Source organism: Dendropsophus ebraccatus, chromosome 11 (assembly GCF_027789765.1).
Source record: "Dendropsophus ebraccatus isolate aDenEbr1 chromosome 11, aDenEbr1.pat, whole genome shotgun sequence".
Lineage (NCBI taxonomy): Eukaryota > Metazoa > Chordata > Amphibia > Anura > Hylidae > Dendropsophus > Dendropsophus ebraccatus.
The window spans coordinates 95,967,311-95,984,401 of NC_091464.1; the positions used below are offsets into that span (position 1 = coordinate 95,967,311).

At 47.1% G+C, this 17,091-nt stretch overlaps 1 protein-coding gene across 2 annotated transcripts in view; it reads left to right on the top strand.

Moving 5' to 3' along the window:
- Window positions 1–15,646, top strand: part of MAN1A2 (mannosidase alpha class 1A member 2) — a 44,908-nt gene extending 29,262 nt beyond the window's left edge. For both annotated transcript variants that reach the window (XM_069944841.1, XM_069944842.1), the window contains exons 2-13: window positions 1,736–1,991; window positions 5,166–5,262; window positions 6,436–6,554; window positions 6,664–6,744; window positions 7,187–7,281; window positions 7,479–7,602; window positions 9,102–9,195; window positions 9,731–9,846; window positions 9,993–10,212; window positions 10,351–10,523; window positions 10,611–10,726; window positions 14,938–15,646. In XM_069944841.1, coding sequence (XP_069800942.1) covers window positions 1,736–1,991; window positions 5,166–5,262; window positions 6,436–6,554; window positions 6,664–6,744; window positions 7,187–7,281; window positions 7,479–7,602; window positions 9,102–9,195; window positions 9,731–9,846; window positions 9,993–10,212; window positions 10,351–10,523; window positions 10,611–10,726; window positions 14,938–15,070 — 1,624 coding nt within the window. In that variant the 3' untranslated portion in view covers window positions 15,071–15,646. The remainder of the gene's footprint in view (window positions 1–1,735; window positions 1,992–5,165; window positions 5,263–6,435; window positions 6,555–6,663; window positions 6,745–7,186; window positions 7,282–7,478; window positions 7,603–9,101; window positions 9,196–9,730; window positions 9,847–9,992; window positions 10,213–10,350; window positions 10,524–10,610; window positions 10,727–14,937) is intronic.
- Window positions 15,647–17,091: the final 1,445 nt, after the last annotated feature.

The following is a 17,091-nucleotide window of genomic DNA, read 5'->3' on the forward strand; positions in this document are numbered from 1 at the left end:
CTATTCCACGAACCGATATTCGGCCGATATCGGCCATTACTGCCAATAATCATCCTTCGGCTGCCCAGGCACGATGGAAATTGTAGTTTTGCAACAGCTGGAGGGCCGAAGGTTCCCCGTCTCTGCTCTATGGGCTGCCCGGACAATCTAGCAATCACCCGGGCAGCCCGCGGCCCCTCCCGCACTCACCCGCCACGTGTACTATCGATGGCAGCGAGCGGGGGACAGCGCTTGTTTGCTCCTCTGCATCACCCCGTGGAATAGGGGCTTAAGCGATCCCTAAATTGTAAGTCTTATACACATTATACTCTGCTTTGGGGACACTCTGAATTCCAACATCTGCAGGGTTTGGAGGGAGCGGCCTACTGGGAGGAGAAGGGCCTTTGTACTATCTCACAACTGTAGGCACAAGGGTCATTGAAGTCATTTGCCCAGCTGAGACATGCAGTGGAAGCCCCCCCTGTTCTATCAGCCCACCCATAACTGGACACTGTCCTGCAGGGCACAGATCCCAAGGGGCTGATTTCTATGGTGTAAAGTGAATTGCTGCATGCTTATCTGGAAGATAGGCCTTTGACGTAGAAAGAGAGATAGGAGGAGGACATAGGACCAATTACGGCAGAGCAGTGGTCTGAGATATTGGCACTTACTCCAGAATTAGCGGTGTCGGAGGCCCACAGGCTCTCAGCTCTGTCTGCTTCACAGGGTGTACAGAACCCCACACTTCCTACTGAAAATAGGAGCTTGTGCTGATGCTGTTTGTCCGCGTTGCTGAGCAGATGAGGCATACTTAGTGCACCTGATGTGGAGTTGCAGCGAACTAGAACCGTAATGGAGAGATGTTCTCTCTTATACACACTGTCTATGGTATTACCATAGCTCCTGAACCATTGAAATGCTTGTTGGGATTGGTGACCTCTGATGAGGAAATAGCTATCCGTCACATACTGTATCAGGCGAGAAAACTTATTGTCAGATATTGGATGCGACCTGAAGCACCCACCATAGCGGAATTGAAGGTCAGACTAAATAATATAATCCGACTTGAAAGGGGGGTATATGACAAGCGAAAAGCTAAGATTAATATGGGGCCCTTGGGTGGATAACCCCAGTGTTACCAGGTCACTTTGTAGATCTCCTATGGATTTTATTTTTCCCTTTTTTTATTGGGCCTCATTGTTCCCTCCATCTGCTGCCTGTACTGAGTGATCGTATTCTTGTTATACCAAATATACATTTTGAGAATTATTGTTCCAAAGGTTTGGGTGGGGAGGGGGGTTGTTGGAGGAAGGGGGAGTGGGTGAAAACTCTGTTTGTTATGGCAAAAACTTTAATAAAAATTATCTGATTAAAAAAAAACTAAAAAAAAAAAAACAGTGGTCGCGGTGCGGTGACCTTGCAGTGATGTAACCGGTGGGTGCGGTGACCCGGCTGTGATATAACCGGTGGGTGCGGTGACCCCGCTGTGATATAACCGGTGGGTGCGGTGACCCGGCTGTGATATGACCAGGAGGGCATCGTGGATATCACTGATCGGGGGCGGCTGGGGGTGATGACATCATGTGGATATTACTGATAGGGCATGCTGGGAGTTGTAGTGGTGGGCACACTGCTCTGGAGGTTAGTGATAATACATGGGATGTGGTCGCTCTCCAGGGCTGGGTCTTGCGTGACGCCTCTTACTTCCATGTTGCCGTCTTCCTCCCGGGGTCTCTAATGTCTCTTCTCTCCACAGGGAGGAGGAGGAGCAGCTAAGGAATAAGATCCGCGCAGACCATGAGCGAGCTCTGCAGGAAGCCAAGGAGAAGCTTAAGAAGTCCCGAGATGAGATCCGGGCCGAGATCCAGACCGAAAAGAGTAAACTGCTGGAGGAGATGAAGAAGAAGGACAACCAGCCTGTGCCGTTGGCCCCGGTGCCCAACCTGCCTGAGCTAAAGAGTGGGGACCCCGGGGACCCTGAGACTCGGGAGAAGAGAGAGAAGATCAAAGAGGTGAGAGGCGGGAGACAGACTGGGTGGGGAGTCTGATTAGGAGGGGAGACAGACGGGGCGGGGTCTGAGGAGGAGGGGAGACAGACCAGGGGGGGGGGGTTCTGAGGAGGAGGGGAGACAGACGGGGGGGGGGGGTCTGAGGGGGGGGGTCTGAGGAGGAGGAGAAACAGACTGGGGGGGGGTTGAGGAGGAGGGGAGACAGATGGGGCGGGGACTGAGGAGGAGCAGAGACAGAAGGGGCGTGGTCTGAGGAGGAGCAGAGACAGACGGGGGTCTGAGGAGGAGCGGAGACAGACGGGGAGACGGACCGGGAGGGAGACTGACCGGGAGGGGGAGGGTCTGGGGAGACGGACCGGGAGGGGGAGGGTCTGGGGAGACGGACCGGGAGGGGGAGGGTCTGGGGAGACGGACTGGGAGGGGGAGGGTCTGGGGAGATGGACCGGGAGGGGGAGGGTCTGGGGAGGAGGGGAGACAGGCTGGGGAGTAGATTAGACAAATGGGGGGGAATGAGGAGGAGAGGGGGGTCTGAGGTGGAGGAGAGACAGACGGGGAGGTCTGAGGAGGCGGGGAGACAGGTGGGGTGTGGGGGTCTGAGAAAGGAGCGGAGACAGATGGGGAGGGGGGATCTGAGGATGAGGTATTCTGCAACGGTCGCTTGGGAGGTGTTGGTGGGGGAGGGGGACACATGAGGGGACATCCCAGCAAGAGATGAGTGAATTTACAGTAGGGACAAAGTAAAGGGCTTCCTTCTAAGGTTTCCCATGACTGGATCCACCTTTTTCCCAGCACCCAGGAGGAGCAGCACGTAAATTCCTTCATCTCTAATCTCAGGAAACATTATATAATATTACAGCCCAGGAGACATTATATGATATTACAGCCCAGGAGACATTATATGATATTACATTATACTGTATAATATTACAGCCCAGGAGACATTATATAATATTACAGCCCAGGAGACGACATATGATATTACATTATATATTATTACAGCCCAGGAGACAGTATATGATATTACAGCCCAGGAGACATTATATAATATTACAGCCCAGGAGACGACATATGATATTACATTATATATTATTGCAGCCCAGGAGACGGTATATGATATTACATTATATGATATTACAGCCCAGGAAACAGTATATGATATTACAGCCCAGGAGACATTATATGATATTACATTATACTGTATAATATTACAGCCCAGGAGACATTATATAATATTACAGCCCAGGAGACATTATATAATATTACAGCCCAGGAGACGACATATGATATTACATTATATATTATTACAGCCCAGGAAACAGTATATGATATTACATTATATGATATTACAGCCCAGGAGACAGTATATGATATTACATTATATGATATTAAAGCCCAGGAGACAGTATATGATATTACATTATATGATATTACAGCCCAGGAGACAGTATATGATATTACAGCCCAGGAGACAGTATATGATATTACAGCCCAGGAGACAGTATATGATATTACAGCCCAGGAGACATTATATGATATTACAGCCCAGGAGACATTATATGATATTACATTATATGATATTACAGCCCAGGAGACATTAAATGATATTACAGCCCAGGAGACATTATATGATATTACAGCCCAGGAGACAGTATATGATATTACATTATATGATATTACAGCCCAGGAGACATTATATGATATTACAGCCCAGGAGACATTATATGATATTACAGCCCAGGAGACAGTATATGATATTACAGCCCAGGAGACAGTATATGATATTACAGCCCAGGAGACGTTATATAAAATTACAGCCCAGGAGACAGTATATGATATTACATTATATGATATTACAGCCCAGGAGACATTATATGATATTACAGCCCAGGAGACATTATATAATATTACAGCCCAGGAGACAGTATATAATATTACATTATATGATATTACAGCCCAGGAGACAGTATATGATATTACATTATATGATGTTACAGCCCAGGAGACATTATATGATATTACAGCCCAGGAGACATTATATGATATTACAGCCCAGGAGACATTATATGATATTACAGCCCAGGAGACAGTATATGATATTACATTATATGATATTACAGCCCAGGAGCCATTATATGATATTACATTATATGATATTACAGCCCAAGAGACATTATATGATATTACAGCCCAGGAGACATTATATGATATTACAGCCCAGGAGACATTATATGATATTACATTATATGATATTACAGCCCAAGAGACATTATATGATATTACAGCCCAGGAGACATTATATGATATTACAGCCCAGGAGACATTATATGATGTTACAGCCCAGGAGACATTATATGATATTGCAGCCCAGGAGACAGTATATGATATTACAGCCCAGGAGACGTTATATAATATTACATCCCAGGAGACAGTATATGATATTACATTATATGATATTACAGCCCAGGAGACATTATATAATATTACAGCCCAGGAGACAACATATGATATTACATTATATATTATAACAGCCTAGGAGACAGTATATGATATTACATTATATGATATTACAGCCCAGGAGACAGTATATGATATTACATTATATGATATTACAGCCCAGGAGACATTATATGATATTACATTATACTGTATAATATTACAGCCCAGGAGACATTATATAATATTACAGCCCAGGAGACATTATATAATATTACAGCTTAGGAGACGACATATGATATTACATTGAATATTATTACAGCCCAGGAGACAGTATATGATATTACAGCCCAGGAGACGTTATATAATATTACAGCCCAGGAGACATTATATAATATTACAGCTTAGGAGACGACATATGATATTACATTGAATATTATTACAGCCCAGGAGACAGTATATGATATTACATTATATGATATTACAGCCCAGGAGACGTTATATGATATTACAGCCCAGGAGACGTTATATAATATTACAGCCCAGGAGACGTTATATAATATTACAGCCCAGGAGACATTATATGATATTACAGCCCAGGAGACATTATATGATATTACATTATATGATATTGCAGCCCAGGAGACAGTATATGATATTACAGCCCAGGAGACGTTATATAATATTACAGCCCAGGAGTCATTATATAATATAATGTGACGCCCTGTTCTCCTATTGCTACAGATGATGAAGCATGCCTGGGATAACTATCGGCAGTACGGCTGGGGCCACAATGAGCTGAAGCCCATCGCCCGTAAGGGCCACTCCACCAATATTTTCGGTGAGTAGTGCTGATGGTTTGTTCTATATTACACAGTGCCAGGAATTCTGGGTATTATATACATTGCATTATGTGACATTATAGAGATGGCCGACACTGGGGAGGAGTCCGCACATTTATGGTATATAGAAACATAGAAGATGTTTCCTTCCTGTAACATACATAGAGGTTTCCATCATGTCCTCCCTTTCCCTTCTTCCTCCTGTAACATATATAAAGGTTTCCATCATGTCCTCCCTTTCCCTTCTTCCTCCGGTAACATATATAAAGGTTTCCATCATGTCCTCCCTTTCCCTTCTTCCTCCTGTAACATATATAAAGGTTTCCATCATGTCCTTCCTTTCCCTTCTTCCTCCTGTAACATATATAAAGGTTTCCATCATGTCTCCCCTTTCCCTTCTTCCTCCTGTAACATATATAAAGGTTTCCATCATGTCCTCCCTTTCCCTTCTTCCTCCGGTAACATATATAAAGGTTTCCATCATGTCCTCCCTTTCCCTTCTTCCTCCTGTAACATATATAAAGGTTTCCATCATGTTCCCCCTTTCCCTTCTTCCTCCTGTAACATATATAAAGGTTTCCATCATGGTTCCCCTTTCCCTTCTTCCTCTTGTAACATATACAAAGATTTCCATCATGTCCTCCCTTTCCCTTCTTCCTCCTGTAACATATATAAAGGTTTCCATCATGTCCTCCCTTTCCCTTCTTCCTCCTGTAACATATATAAAGGTTTCCATCATGTCCTCCCTTTCCCTTCTTCCTCCTGTAACATATGTAAAGGTTTCCATCATGTCCTTCCTTTCCCTTCTTCCTCCTGTAACATATTATACTTCATTTCCTCCCTCCTGGGCTAGACACAGCGGAGGGTTTGTTACACTGTGTCGGTGAGCTGTACACACTGGCGGCACACACCTCTCCTTGTAGTTTGTTACAGTGTATCGGTCTGGTCAGTACCTGGTGATACATCAGACAGCTGGTGATGTCATGCAGGCTGTGCTGCCCCCTGTGGCTCCATCAGGTATTACAGCTCTGCAGGCAGAGGATTCCATCAGATCCGGTTACATTAAGCGGATTGTCAGCTCCAGGGTTAAGCTGGTTATGTGGCTGGCATCACTGGGCATCTGCCTCACCACATTGTTAACCCTTCGATATGTCATCTCTGATCTGTCACAGGGAACTCACAGATGGGGGCCACCATTGTGGATGCTCTGGACACCCTGTACATCATGGGGCTCCTTGATGAATTCCGTGATGGACAGGACTGGGTGACCAACAATCTGGACTTCGGGGTGGTGAGTGTCTGGATACCCCTGGAGGATGGCCCCCTGTGTAGACTGCAGCGCCCCCTGCTGGTGGTTGAGCAGAGAACACTCTTATCGCTCTCTTTCCATTGTTTTCCAGAACTCTGAGGTGTCTGTTTTCGAGGTGAATATCCGCTTCATCGGGGGTCTGCTGGCAGCGTACTACCTGTCTGGACAAGAGGTAAGGACCAGGCTTTGCCGTCAGGTGACCGGTGCTTCTCCTGCTGGGACTCCATTGTGTTCTAGACCCTTCCATCATCCACAGGGAACAGTAGTATCATCCTGCATATGGATGTCCTGCAAAAAAGCAGCAAAGGGTTAAATCTATGGCGGCTTTTCCATTGTTTCTCCCATTACTCCATCCTCATGTAAGTAATGGCGGTCTGGGCGCTTGCAGATATTAAAAGGCTTTTATTACCTCGTGGCCCTGCAGGCGGCAGCCATACTCCTCCTCAGTGAGTGGTTTAGTCCTTCTCACTAAGAGCGAGCACAGCGATGACGACATCATCATGTTTGCCGCAGATTAACCCTTCATGTGTCTAGCAGGGAAATCATCATTGTTATATTGCATTGTATTGTATTCCCTTATGCATGTGCATGAACCCTTTCTGCATTTGTTCCAGGTCTTTAAGAACAAGGCTGTGCTGCTGGCGGAGAAGCTGCTCCCCGCATTCAACACCCCGACGGGCATCCCCTGGGCGATGGTCAACCTGAAGAGGTGAGTGCCCTCCGCCCTTCTCCTGCCCCAGTAAGTTTAATACCTACTTCCAGGCATACAGCTGGGAGTCTGTGACACTGTGTCAGTGTAGGTGATCAGCGGGAGACCTGGACAGGAGCCTTGTGCTGCTGATAGGCGCCCTCTTCATGCCTAGGCCTATACTGCTGTCTCTTATACTCATTTCTCTCGCCCTCTAGTGGTGTTGGCAGGAACTGGGGCTGGGCGTCCGCTGGCAGCAGTATTCTGGCAGAATTTGGAACCCTTCACCTGGAGTTTGTGCACTTGACCTACCTGACAGGGAACCCTGTGTATTATAATAAGGTGAGCAGTTCTCCTCCTGCCCTATATGCCCATATAGACCGATGCAGTCCGGTGGGCACAGGGGCCACGACACCACCTATATCAGATCCATTACTGCCGTACACTGACCCCTCCTATATCGGTTATACAGCTGCCGTACACTGACCCCCTTTTATATCGGGTATACAGCTGCCGTACACTGACCCCTCCGATATCGTGTATACAGCTGCCGTACACTAACCCCTCCTATATCGGGTATACAGCTGCCGTACGCTTACCCCTCCTATATCAGGTATACAGCTGCCGTACACTGACCCCTCCTATATGGGGTGTACAGCTGCCATACACTGACCCTTCCTATATCAGGTATACAGCTGCCATACACTGACCCTTCCTATATCGGGTATACAGCTGCCGTACACTGACCCCCTTTTATATCGGGTATACAGCTGCCGTACACTGACCCCTCCTATATCGGGTATACAGCTGCCATACACTGACCCCTCCTATATCGGGTATACAGCTGCCGTACACTGACCCCTCCGATATCGGCTGTACAGCTGCTGTACACTGACCCTTCCTATATCGGGTATACAGCTGCCGTACACTGGCCCTTCCTATATCGGGTATACAGCTGCCGTACGCTTACCCCTCCTATATCAGGTATACAGCTGCCGTACACTGACCCCTCCTATATAGGGTGTACAGCTGCCATACACTGACCCTTCTTATATCGGGTATACAGCTGCCATACACTGACCCTTCCTATATCGGGTATACAGCTGCCATACACTGACCCTTCCTATATCGGGTATACAGCTGCCGTATACTGACCCCTTTTATATCGGGTATACAGCTGCCTTACAATGACCCCTCCGATATCGGCTGTACAGCTGCCGTACACTGACCCTTCCTATATCTGGTATACAGCTGCCGTACACTGGCCCTTCCTATATAGGGTATACAGCTGCCGTACACTAACCCCTCCTATATCGGGTATACAGCTGCCGTACGCTTACCCCTCCTATATCAGGTATACAGCTGCCGTACACTGACCCCTCCTATATCGGGTATACAGCTGCCGTACACTGACCCTTCCTATATCGGGTATACAGCTGCCATACACTGACCCTTCCTATATCGGGTATACAGCTGCCATACACTGACCCTTCCTATATCGGGTATACAGCTGCCGTATACTGACCCCTTTTATATCGGGTATACAGCTGCCATACACTGACCCCTCCTATATCGGGTATACAGCTGCCGTACACTAACCCCTCCTATATCGGGTATACAGCTGCCGTACACTGACCCCTCCTATATCGGGTATACAGCTGCCGTACGCTAACCCCTCCTATATCAGGTATACAGCTGCCGTACACTAACCCCTCCTATATCGGGTATACAGCTGCCGTATACTGACCCCTCCTATATCGGGTATACAGCTGCCGTACACTGACCCCTCCTATATCGGGTATACAGCTGCCATACATCATCCATCTTCCTCTGTTTTTCAGGTCATGCACATCAGAAAACTCCTGCAGAAAATGGATCGTCCCAATGGGCTTTACCCAAATTACCTTAATCCCAGGACTGGACGCTGGGGGCAACGTAAGTGATAGCAGAACACCCCCTCTAATGCCTGATACCCCATACAGAATCTAAGAGTGGATATGTATATCAGTGTACAGGAAAGGGGGTGTGGGGCGTGGATGACCCGTGTACAGGAGGGGGAGTGAGGATGACCAGTGTGGGGGGGGGGGGGGGGGGGGTGAGAGGATGTCCAGTGGGGGGGGGTGAGAGGATGTCCAGTGGGGGGGGGGGGGGAGAGGATGACCTGTGTACAGGAGGGGGGGGGGGGGGAGAGGATGACCAGTGGGGGGGGGGGGTGAGAGGATGTCCAGTGTGTGTGTGTGTGGGGGGGGGAGAAGATGACCTGTGCACAGGGGGGGGGGGGGGGGGGTGAGAGGATGTCCAGTGGGGGGGGGGGGGGCCAGAGGATGACCCGTGTACAGGGAGGGGGGGTTGAGAATGACCTGTGTACAGGGGAGACGGGGGTGTGTGTGAGGATGACCCATGTATTTGGGGGGTTGACCGGTGTACCAGAGCATTACCATCTTTTATTTAACCCTTTTTGTTCCCTCAGACCACACGTCAGTGGGAGGATTGGGAGACAGCTTTTACGAGTATCTCCTGAAGGCCTGGCTTGTGTCAGACCGGACTGATACTGAGGCCCGTAACATGTATGACAATGCTATAGAGGTGAGTGCATTATACCGCACACCCAGGTTTCCTATAGCTGTTGTCCTCTGGCGCCATCTGCTGGTGAACCTTGGTAGTAATTGACCTTTATACATTGTGTATCATCAGCATGATGAATCCTGTCGTCTTATTCTCATTCCTTCCAGGCCATCGAGAAGCATCTCATCCGCAAGTCTAATGGCGGTCTTACCTTTATTGGAGAGTGGAAGAACGGTCACCTGGAGAGGAAGATGGGGCACTTGACCTGTTTTGCAGGGGGCATGTTTGCCTTAGGAGCAGATGGGTCCCCAGACGACAAAGCCGGACACTACCTTCAGCTTGGTGCCGAGATTGCGCACACGTGTCACGAGTCCTACGACCGGACAGGTGAATATGGGTCACATGACAGAACGTGAGGTGATGTCATAACCGGGGGTATAATGTTTGCCGCCTGTACACTCGACATCGGTCAATATTCTCCCCATCTAGAGGCCCCTTAGACTTTTTGTGGTCTTGCTGTTTCAGTGCTGAAGTTGGGTCCTGAAGCATTCAAGTTTGATGGAGGAGCAGAAGCCGTAGCCGTGCGGCAGAACGAGAAGTATTACATTCTGAGACCTGAGGTGATAGAGACCTACTGGTATATGTGGCGCTTCACCCACGACCCCAAGTACCGGGACTGGGGCTGGGAAGCTGCTCAGGTACGTCCTGTGCTGACCCAGCTATGTCATGTGACCTCTGATTCTCCATCCCATATTGGATAACTATGGCTTTGTCTCCCTCTACAGGCCATTGAAAAGTACTGCAGAGTGAGTGGTGGCTTCTCAGGTCTGAAAGATGTGTATTCATCTGCTCCAGCGTACGATGATGTCCAGCAGAGCTTCTTCCTAGCCGAGACCCTGAAGTGAGTGAATGGTCTGGAGGGGACTGTTACAATATCTATATGTAATTCAGCATGTGTACAGACATCTATATCCAGACACTATACGCTGGTGTAAGTAACAGGTGGAGAGAGATACAGATACATGTATATCCAGACACTATACATTGCATGTCGCCATTATTAGAGCTAACGTCCCTCACCTCTTTGGATCTCCCCTGTATGAATATTAGACCTGTGACCTCAAAATGCAGCATAAATCCCAGGGATCCATTTTTTGTGGATCGGTGTGAATTTACATTAGATGGCAAAATCCAATGAACAGAAACTGTAGCTGAATACAACGCTGGTGTCCAACTAACATGTCCGATCCACAACGCCAGCACAGGTGTCTGAGGGGAATAGAGAGGTAAGACCAGGGGCCAAATGAGCACATACTGTACAGTGCGCAGTGGAGAAACATGGCCGGTCAGATGGGTTCAGATCTCTATATAGAAACATGGCCGGTCAGATGGATCCAGATCTCTATAGGGAAACATGGCCGGTCACATGGGTCCAGATCTCTATAGAGAAACATGGCCGGTCAGATGGGTCCAGATCTCTATAGAGAAACATGGCCGGTCAGATGGATCCAGATCTCTATAGGGAAACATGGCCGGTCACATGGGTCCAGATCTCTATAGAGAAACATGGCCGGTCAGATGGGTCCAGATCTCTATAGAGAAACATGGCCGGTCAGATGGGTTCAGATCTCTATAGAGAAACATGGCCGGTCAGATGGGTCCAGATCTCTATAGAGAAACATGACGGGTCACATGGGTCCAGATCTCTATAGAGAAACATGGCCGGTCACATGGGTCCAGATCTCTATAGAGAAACATGGCCGGTCACATGGGTCCAGATCTCTATAGAGAAACATGGCCGGTCAGATGGATCCAGATCTCTATAGGGAAACATGGCCGGTCAGATGGATCCAGATCTCTATAGAAAAACATGGCCGGTCAGATGGGTCCAGATCTCTATAGGGAAACATGGCCGGTCAGATGGATCCAGATCTCTATAGAAAAACCTGGCTGGTCAGATGGATCTAGATATCTATAGAGAAACATGGAGAAATAGAAAACCGCAGCACTCCGAATACACTCAAAAGGTATGGTATTTATTTTCACCCCAAAAACTTGCAATGTTTCGCTCTCAACTGAGAGCTTTTTCAAGCAGCTCTCAGTTGAGAGCGAAACGTCGCAAGTTTTTTGGGTGAAAATAAACACCATATCTTTTTGAGTGTATTCGGAGTGCTGCGGTTTTCTATCTCTCTATATACTTGGCACGATTGGTCCCCTGTGCTAACCGCCTGGCACCAACCTGTTTCTCAATTGAGGAGTGCTGCAGGACTTGCTATATTCTATATAGAGAAACATGGCCGGTCAGATGGGTCCAGATCTCTGTGGGGAAACATGGCCGGTCAGATGGATCCAGATCTCTATACAGAAACATGGCCGGTCAGATGGATCCAGATCTCTATACAGAAACATGGCCGGTCAGATGGATCCAGATCTCTATAGAGAAACATGGCCGGTCAGATGGATCCAGATCTCTATAGAGAAACATGGCCGGTCACATGGGTCCAGATATCTATACAGAAACATGGCTGGTCAGATGGATCCAGATCTCTGTGGAGAAACATGGCCGGTGAGATGGATCCAGATCTCTATAGGGAAACATGGCCGGTCAGATGGATCCAGATCTCTATAGGGAAACATGCCCGGTCAGATGGATCCAGATCTCTGTGGAGAAACATGGCCGGTCAGATGGATCCAGATCTCTATTGAGAAACATGGCCGGTGAGATGGATCCAGATCTCTATAGGGAAACATGGCCGGTCAGATGGATCCAGATCTCTATACAGAAACATGGCCGGTCAGATGGATCCAGATCTCTATAGGGAAACATGGCCGGTCAGATGGGTCCAGATCTCTGTGGAGAAACATGGCCGGTCACATGGGTCCAGATCTCTGGCACCATGCTGATGGTATTTGGCATAAGCACCATGAATAGCTGGCCCTTGTGAACAGTTGGGCTGGTGGAGAATGTTTTCTTGGTGCACCCCGGCTCCTCTGATAACTGTGGATGGACATTTAGACGTGGATCCTCTATGGCAGCTGTTTCCCTATGACAGAAGGAGACCGTCAGCAGGACAGTGCACCATCCACAAGGACTGTATAGTTATTGGCTCCAGAAGTTTTCCCTCATTCCTCTGCCTTCACTGATCCCAGGATCTTAATCCCATAAACATCTCTGGGCTGAACAGGTCAGATGCGAACCTGTACACCATACTCTTATATACAATAGCTCTCTATATACAGGGGGCATTGTGTGTATATACCAGGCCACACCATACATGTATATACAGGGGGCATTGTGTGTATATACCAGGCCACACCATACATGTATATACAGGAGGCATTGTGTGTATATACCAGGCCACACCATACATGTATATACAGGGGGCATTGTGTGTATATACCAGGCCACACCATACATGTATATACAGGGGGCATTGTGTGTATATACCAGGCCACACCATGTGTGTATATACCAGGCCACACCATACATGTATATACAGGGGGCATTGTGTGTATATACCAGGCCACACCATACATGTATATACAGGGGGCATTGTGTGTATATACCAGGCCACACCATACATGTATATACAGGGGGCATTGTGTGTATATACCAGGCCACACCATACATGTATATACAGGGGGCATTGTGTGTATATACCAGGCCACACCATACATGTATATACAGGGGGCATTGTGTGTATATACCAGGCCACACCATACATGTATATACAGGGGGCATTGTGTGTATATACCAGGCCACACCATACATGTATATACAGGGGGCATTGTGTGTATATACCAGGCCACACCATTCATGTATATACAGGGGGCATTGTGTGTATATACCAGGCCACACCATACATGTATATACAGGGGGCATTGTGTGTATATACCAGGCCACACCATACATGTATATACAGGGGGCATTGTGTGTATATACCAGGCCACACCATACATGTATATACAGGGGGCATTGTGTGTATATACCAGGTCACACCATACATGTATATACAGGGGGCATTGTGTGTATGTACCAGGTCACACCATACATGTATATACAGGGGGCATTGTGTGTATGTACCAGGCCACACCATACATGTATATACAGGGGGCATTGTGTGTATGTACCAGGCCACACCTTATATCTATATACAGGGCACAGTCAGTGTATATACCAGGCAACACTTTATATCTAAATCCAGAGCACGGACAGTGTATATACCAGGCCACACCTCCTATCTATGTACAGGGTACATTCTGTGTATATACCAGGCCGCACCATACACCTATATACAGTAGAGCTCTAAATACAGGAGATGTTCAGTGTATATACCAGGCCACACTTTATATCTATATCCAGGGCACAGTCAGTGTATATACCAGGCCACACTTTATATCTATATCCAGGGCACAGTCAGTGTATATACCAGGCCACACTTTATATCTATATCCAGGGCACAGTCAGTGTATATACCAGGCCACACTTTATATCTATATCTAGAGCATGGACAGTGTATATACCAGGCCACACCTCCTATCTATGTGCAGAGGACAGTCAGTGTATATACCAGGCCACACTTTATATCTATATCTAGAGCATGGACAGTGTATATACCAGGCCACACCTCCTATCTATGTGCAGAGGACAGTCAGTGTATATACCAGTCCACGCCTTATATCTATATCTAGAGCATGGACAGTGTATATACCAGGCCACACCTCCTATCTATGTGCAGAGGACAGTCAGTGTATATACCAGGCCACACTTTATATCTATATCTAGAGCATGGACAGTGTATATACCAGGCCACACCTCCTATCTATATCCAGGGGGCATTGTGTGTATATACCAGGCCACACTTTATATCCAGGGGACATTCTTTGTATATACCAGGCTAGACCATATACCTATATACAGGGAACATTCAGTATATACCAGACCACACCTTATATGTATATACAGGGGACAGTCTGTGTATATACCAGGCCACAGCAGTGGAGCTGTATATCCAGGTGAGGCTGTGGCACTAGTCTCTTGTGGGGTCTCCCACAGTCAGTACTTGTCTCCCTCTGCCACCCCATTAACCCTCTCTTCTCTGCTCCCCCCAGGTACCTGTATCTGCTCTTCTCCAGTGACGATCTTCTACCATTCGACAACTGGGTGTTCAACACGGAGGCGCACGCCTTACCAGTCATCCGCATGGCCAATAGCACGCTGCCCGGGAACCACGTGGCACGATAGGACCATTATCCTGGGACCACTTCTTCAGACTTGTGGGGGACCCCCTTGTTACAGGACTTGGGGTGATTCCTCGTTCCCGGGCACAATTCCATTTACCTTCATTTATTTTATTTTCTTTGTTGCCTCCATTTGCCGCCAGCTTTGGAAGGAGGCGATCACCGACCAAACTGCTCTGCTTGACAAGGCTGCTACTGCAGGGGATCACCACGGGGCCAAAATCCAGGGACGGGCTTTTAGGGGGGATCTGAGCGTTTCAGAACAAGACGTTTTAGCTGCACTTTGCAGCAGATTTGCACTGTCTGGTTTTTATCCTGCGCCATTGCCAAAGTTTACGTCTATCAAGGTGGCCTCGGAGAAAAGCACGCCACGGCGCCCCCCTCTGGAAGTGACTGGCACGGCTTGAGAAAACAAAGGACAGGTCATGTCAGGAACATTACCAGGGGGTCTGTGTGAACCTGTCCCCTTCTCTTACCCTGCACCCCAGGGGCTCCCACCTCCCCCTTTTAATTTCACTTTTTTGGGGTTTTAGCGGCATGAGCAACACAACAAGCAGGAGATTAAAGACAATGTACATACCCCGCTTGGTGGCTCATTTCTACAGGGAGTCCATCACCTCATCCTGCTACCACAATGAAGGAGACTTGGTAGTACGTGCCGCATTGTCATACTTGTGGTTATATGGTGTCAGTGAGTCGTCTTAAAGGGATTGTTCACCCCCCAAAAATTTCTTTCAAATCAGCTTGTGCTTGAGATTTTTAATTTACTCCTATTAAAAAAAAATCTCCAGTCTTCCAGTACTTATCAGCTGTTGTATGCCCTGCAGGAAGTGTTGTATTCTCTCCAGCCTGACACAGTGCTCTCTGCTGCCACCTCTGTCCATGTCAGGAACTGTCCAGAGCAGCAGCAAATCCCCATAGAAAACCTCTCCTGCTCTCTAGACTGGAAAAAAATACATCATTTTCTGCAGGACATACAGTAGCTGATAAGTACTGGAAGACTGGAGATTTGTTTTAATAGAAGTAAATTTTAAAATCTCTGGCACCAGTTGAATTTGAAAGAAAAACAATTTTGGTGAATTACCCCTTTTAAGGTTTATTCACAACCGTGTAACGCCTGAAGGGAGCAATAACAAGGCAGGGGTCGGACTAGTGTATAAGGGGCATAGTCATAGCTGACCTGATGGATCAGGGGTTATTATATGGTTAAAAGGTGTGGACACTTTTATCCATTTTTATTATTGCTCTGATGCTGGGGCAAGAAAAAACATCTCCTGTGTCCATGGTAACAAAAAACATCTGTGTCCATGGTAACAAAAACATCTCCTGTGTCCATGGTAACAAAAAACACCTGTGTCCATGGTAACAAAAACATCTCCTGTGTCCATGGTAACAAAAAACATCTGTGTCCATGGTAACAAAATCATCTCCTGTGTCCATGGTAACAGACTACAGTGATACCCTGTGTAGTCATATTCTACAGTCTCGGGGCCCTGGTAGTCAGCTGCACATACTGTAGATGTCAGAATGGGCTGCTGGCCACCAAACTAGCAAACGTCGACTGATTGCTAGCTGTAATGGTGCGTTTACACAGACAGATTTATCTGACAGATTTTTGAAGCCAAAACCAGGAACAGACTATAAACAGAGAATAGGTCAAAAAAGGAAACACTAAGATTTCTCCCCTTTCCTAATCCATTCCAGGCTTTGGCTTAAAAAATCTGTCAGATAAATCTCTCTGTATAAACGCACCCTAATTCTGGCCTATTCGGCTGATAATTACCCATAGGTCTGACTGCAGGATCAGACTACACATGCTTTGTAGTCTCTTAGGCTGTGTTCACACTAAAGGTTTTTTTTTTATCAGTTTTTTTGTTAAATTCTTTTCCTTCCAAAATCTGTTGCATTTGTGCACATTAGATCCGTTTTTCTATGACTTCCATTATAAAAATAAAAGATCAAAACGCTTTTTTTTTTTTTTTTTTACATAGACAGAAACATGGTTGACCACGTTTTTGTGTACAC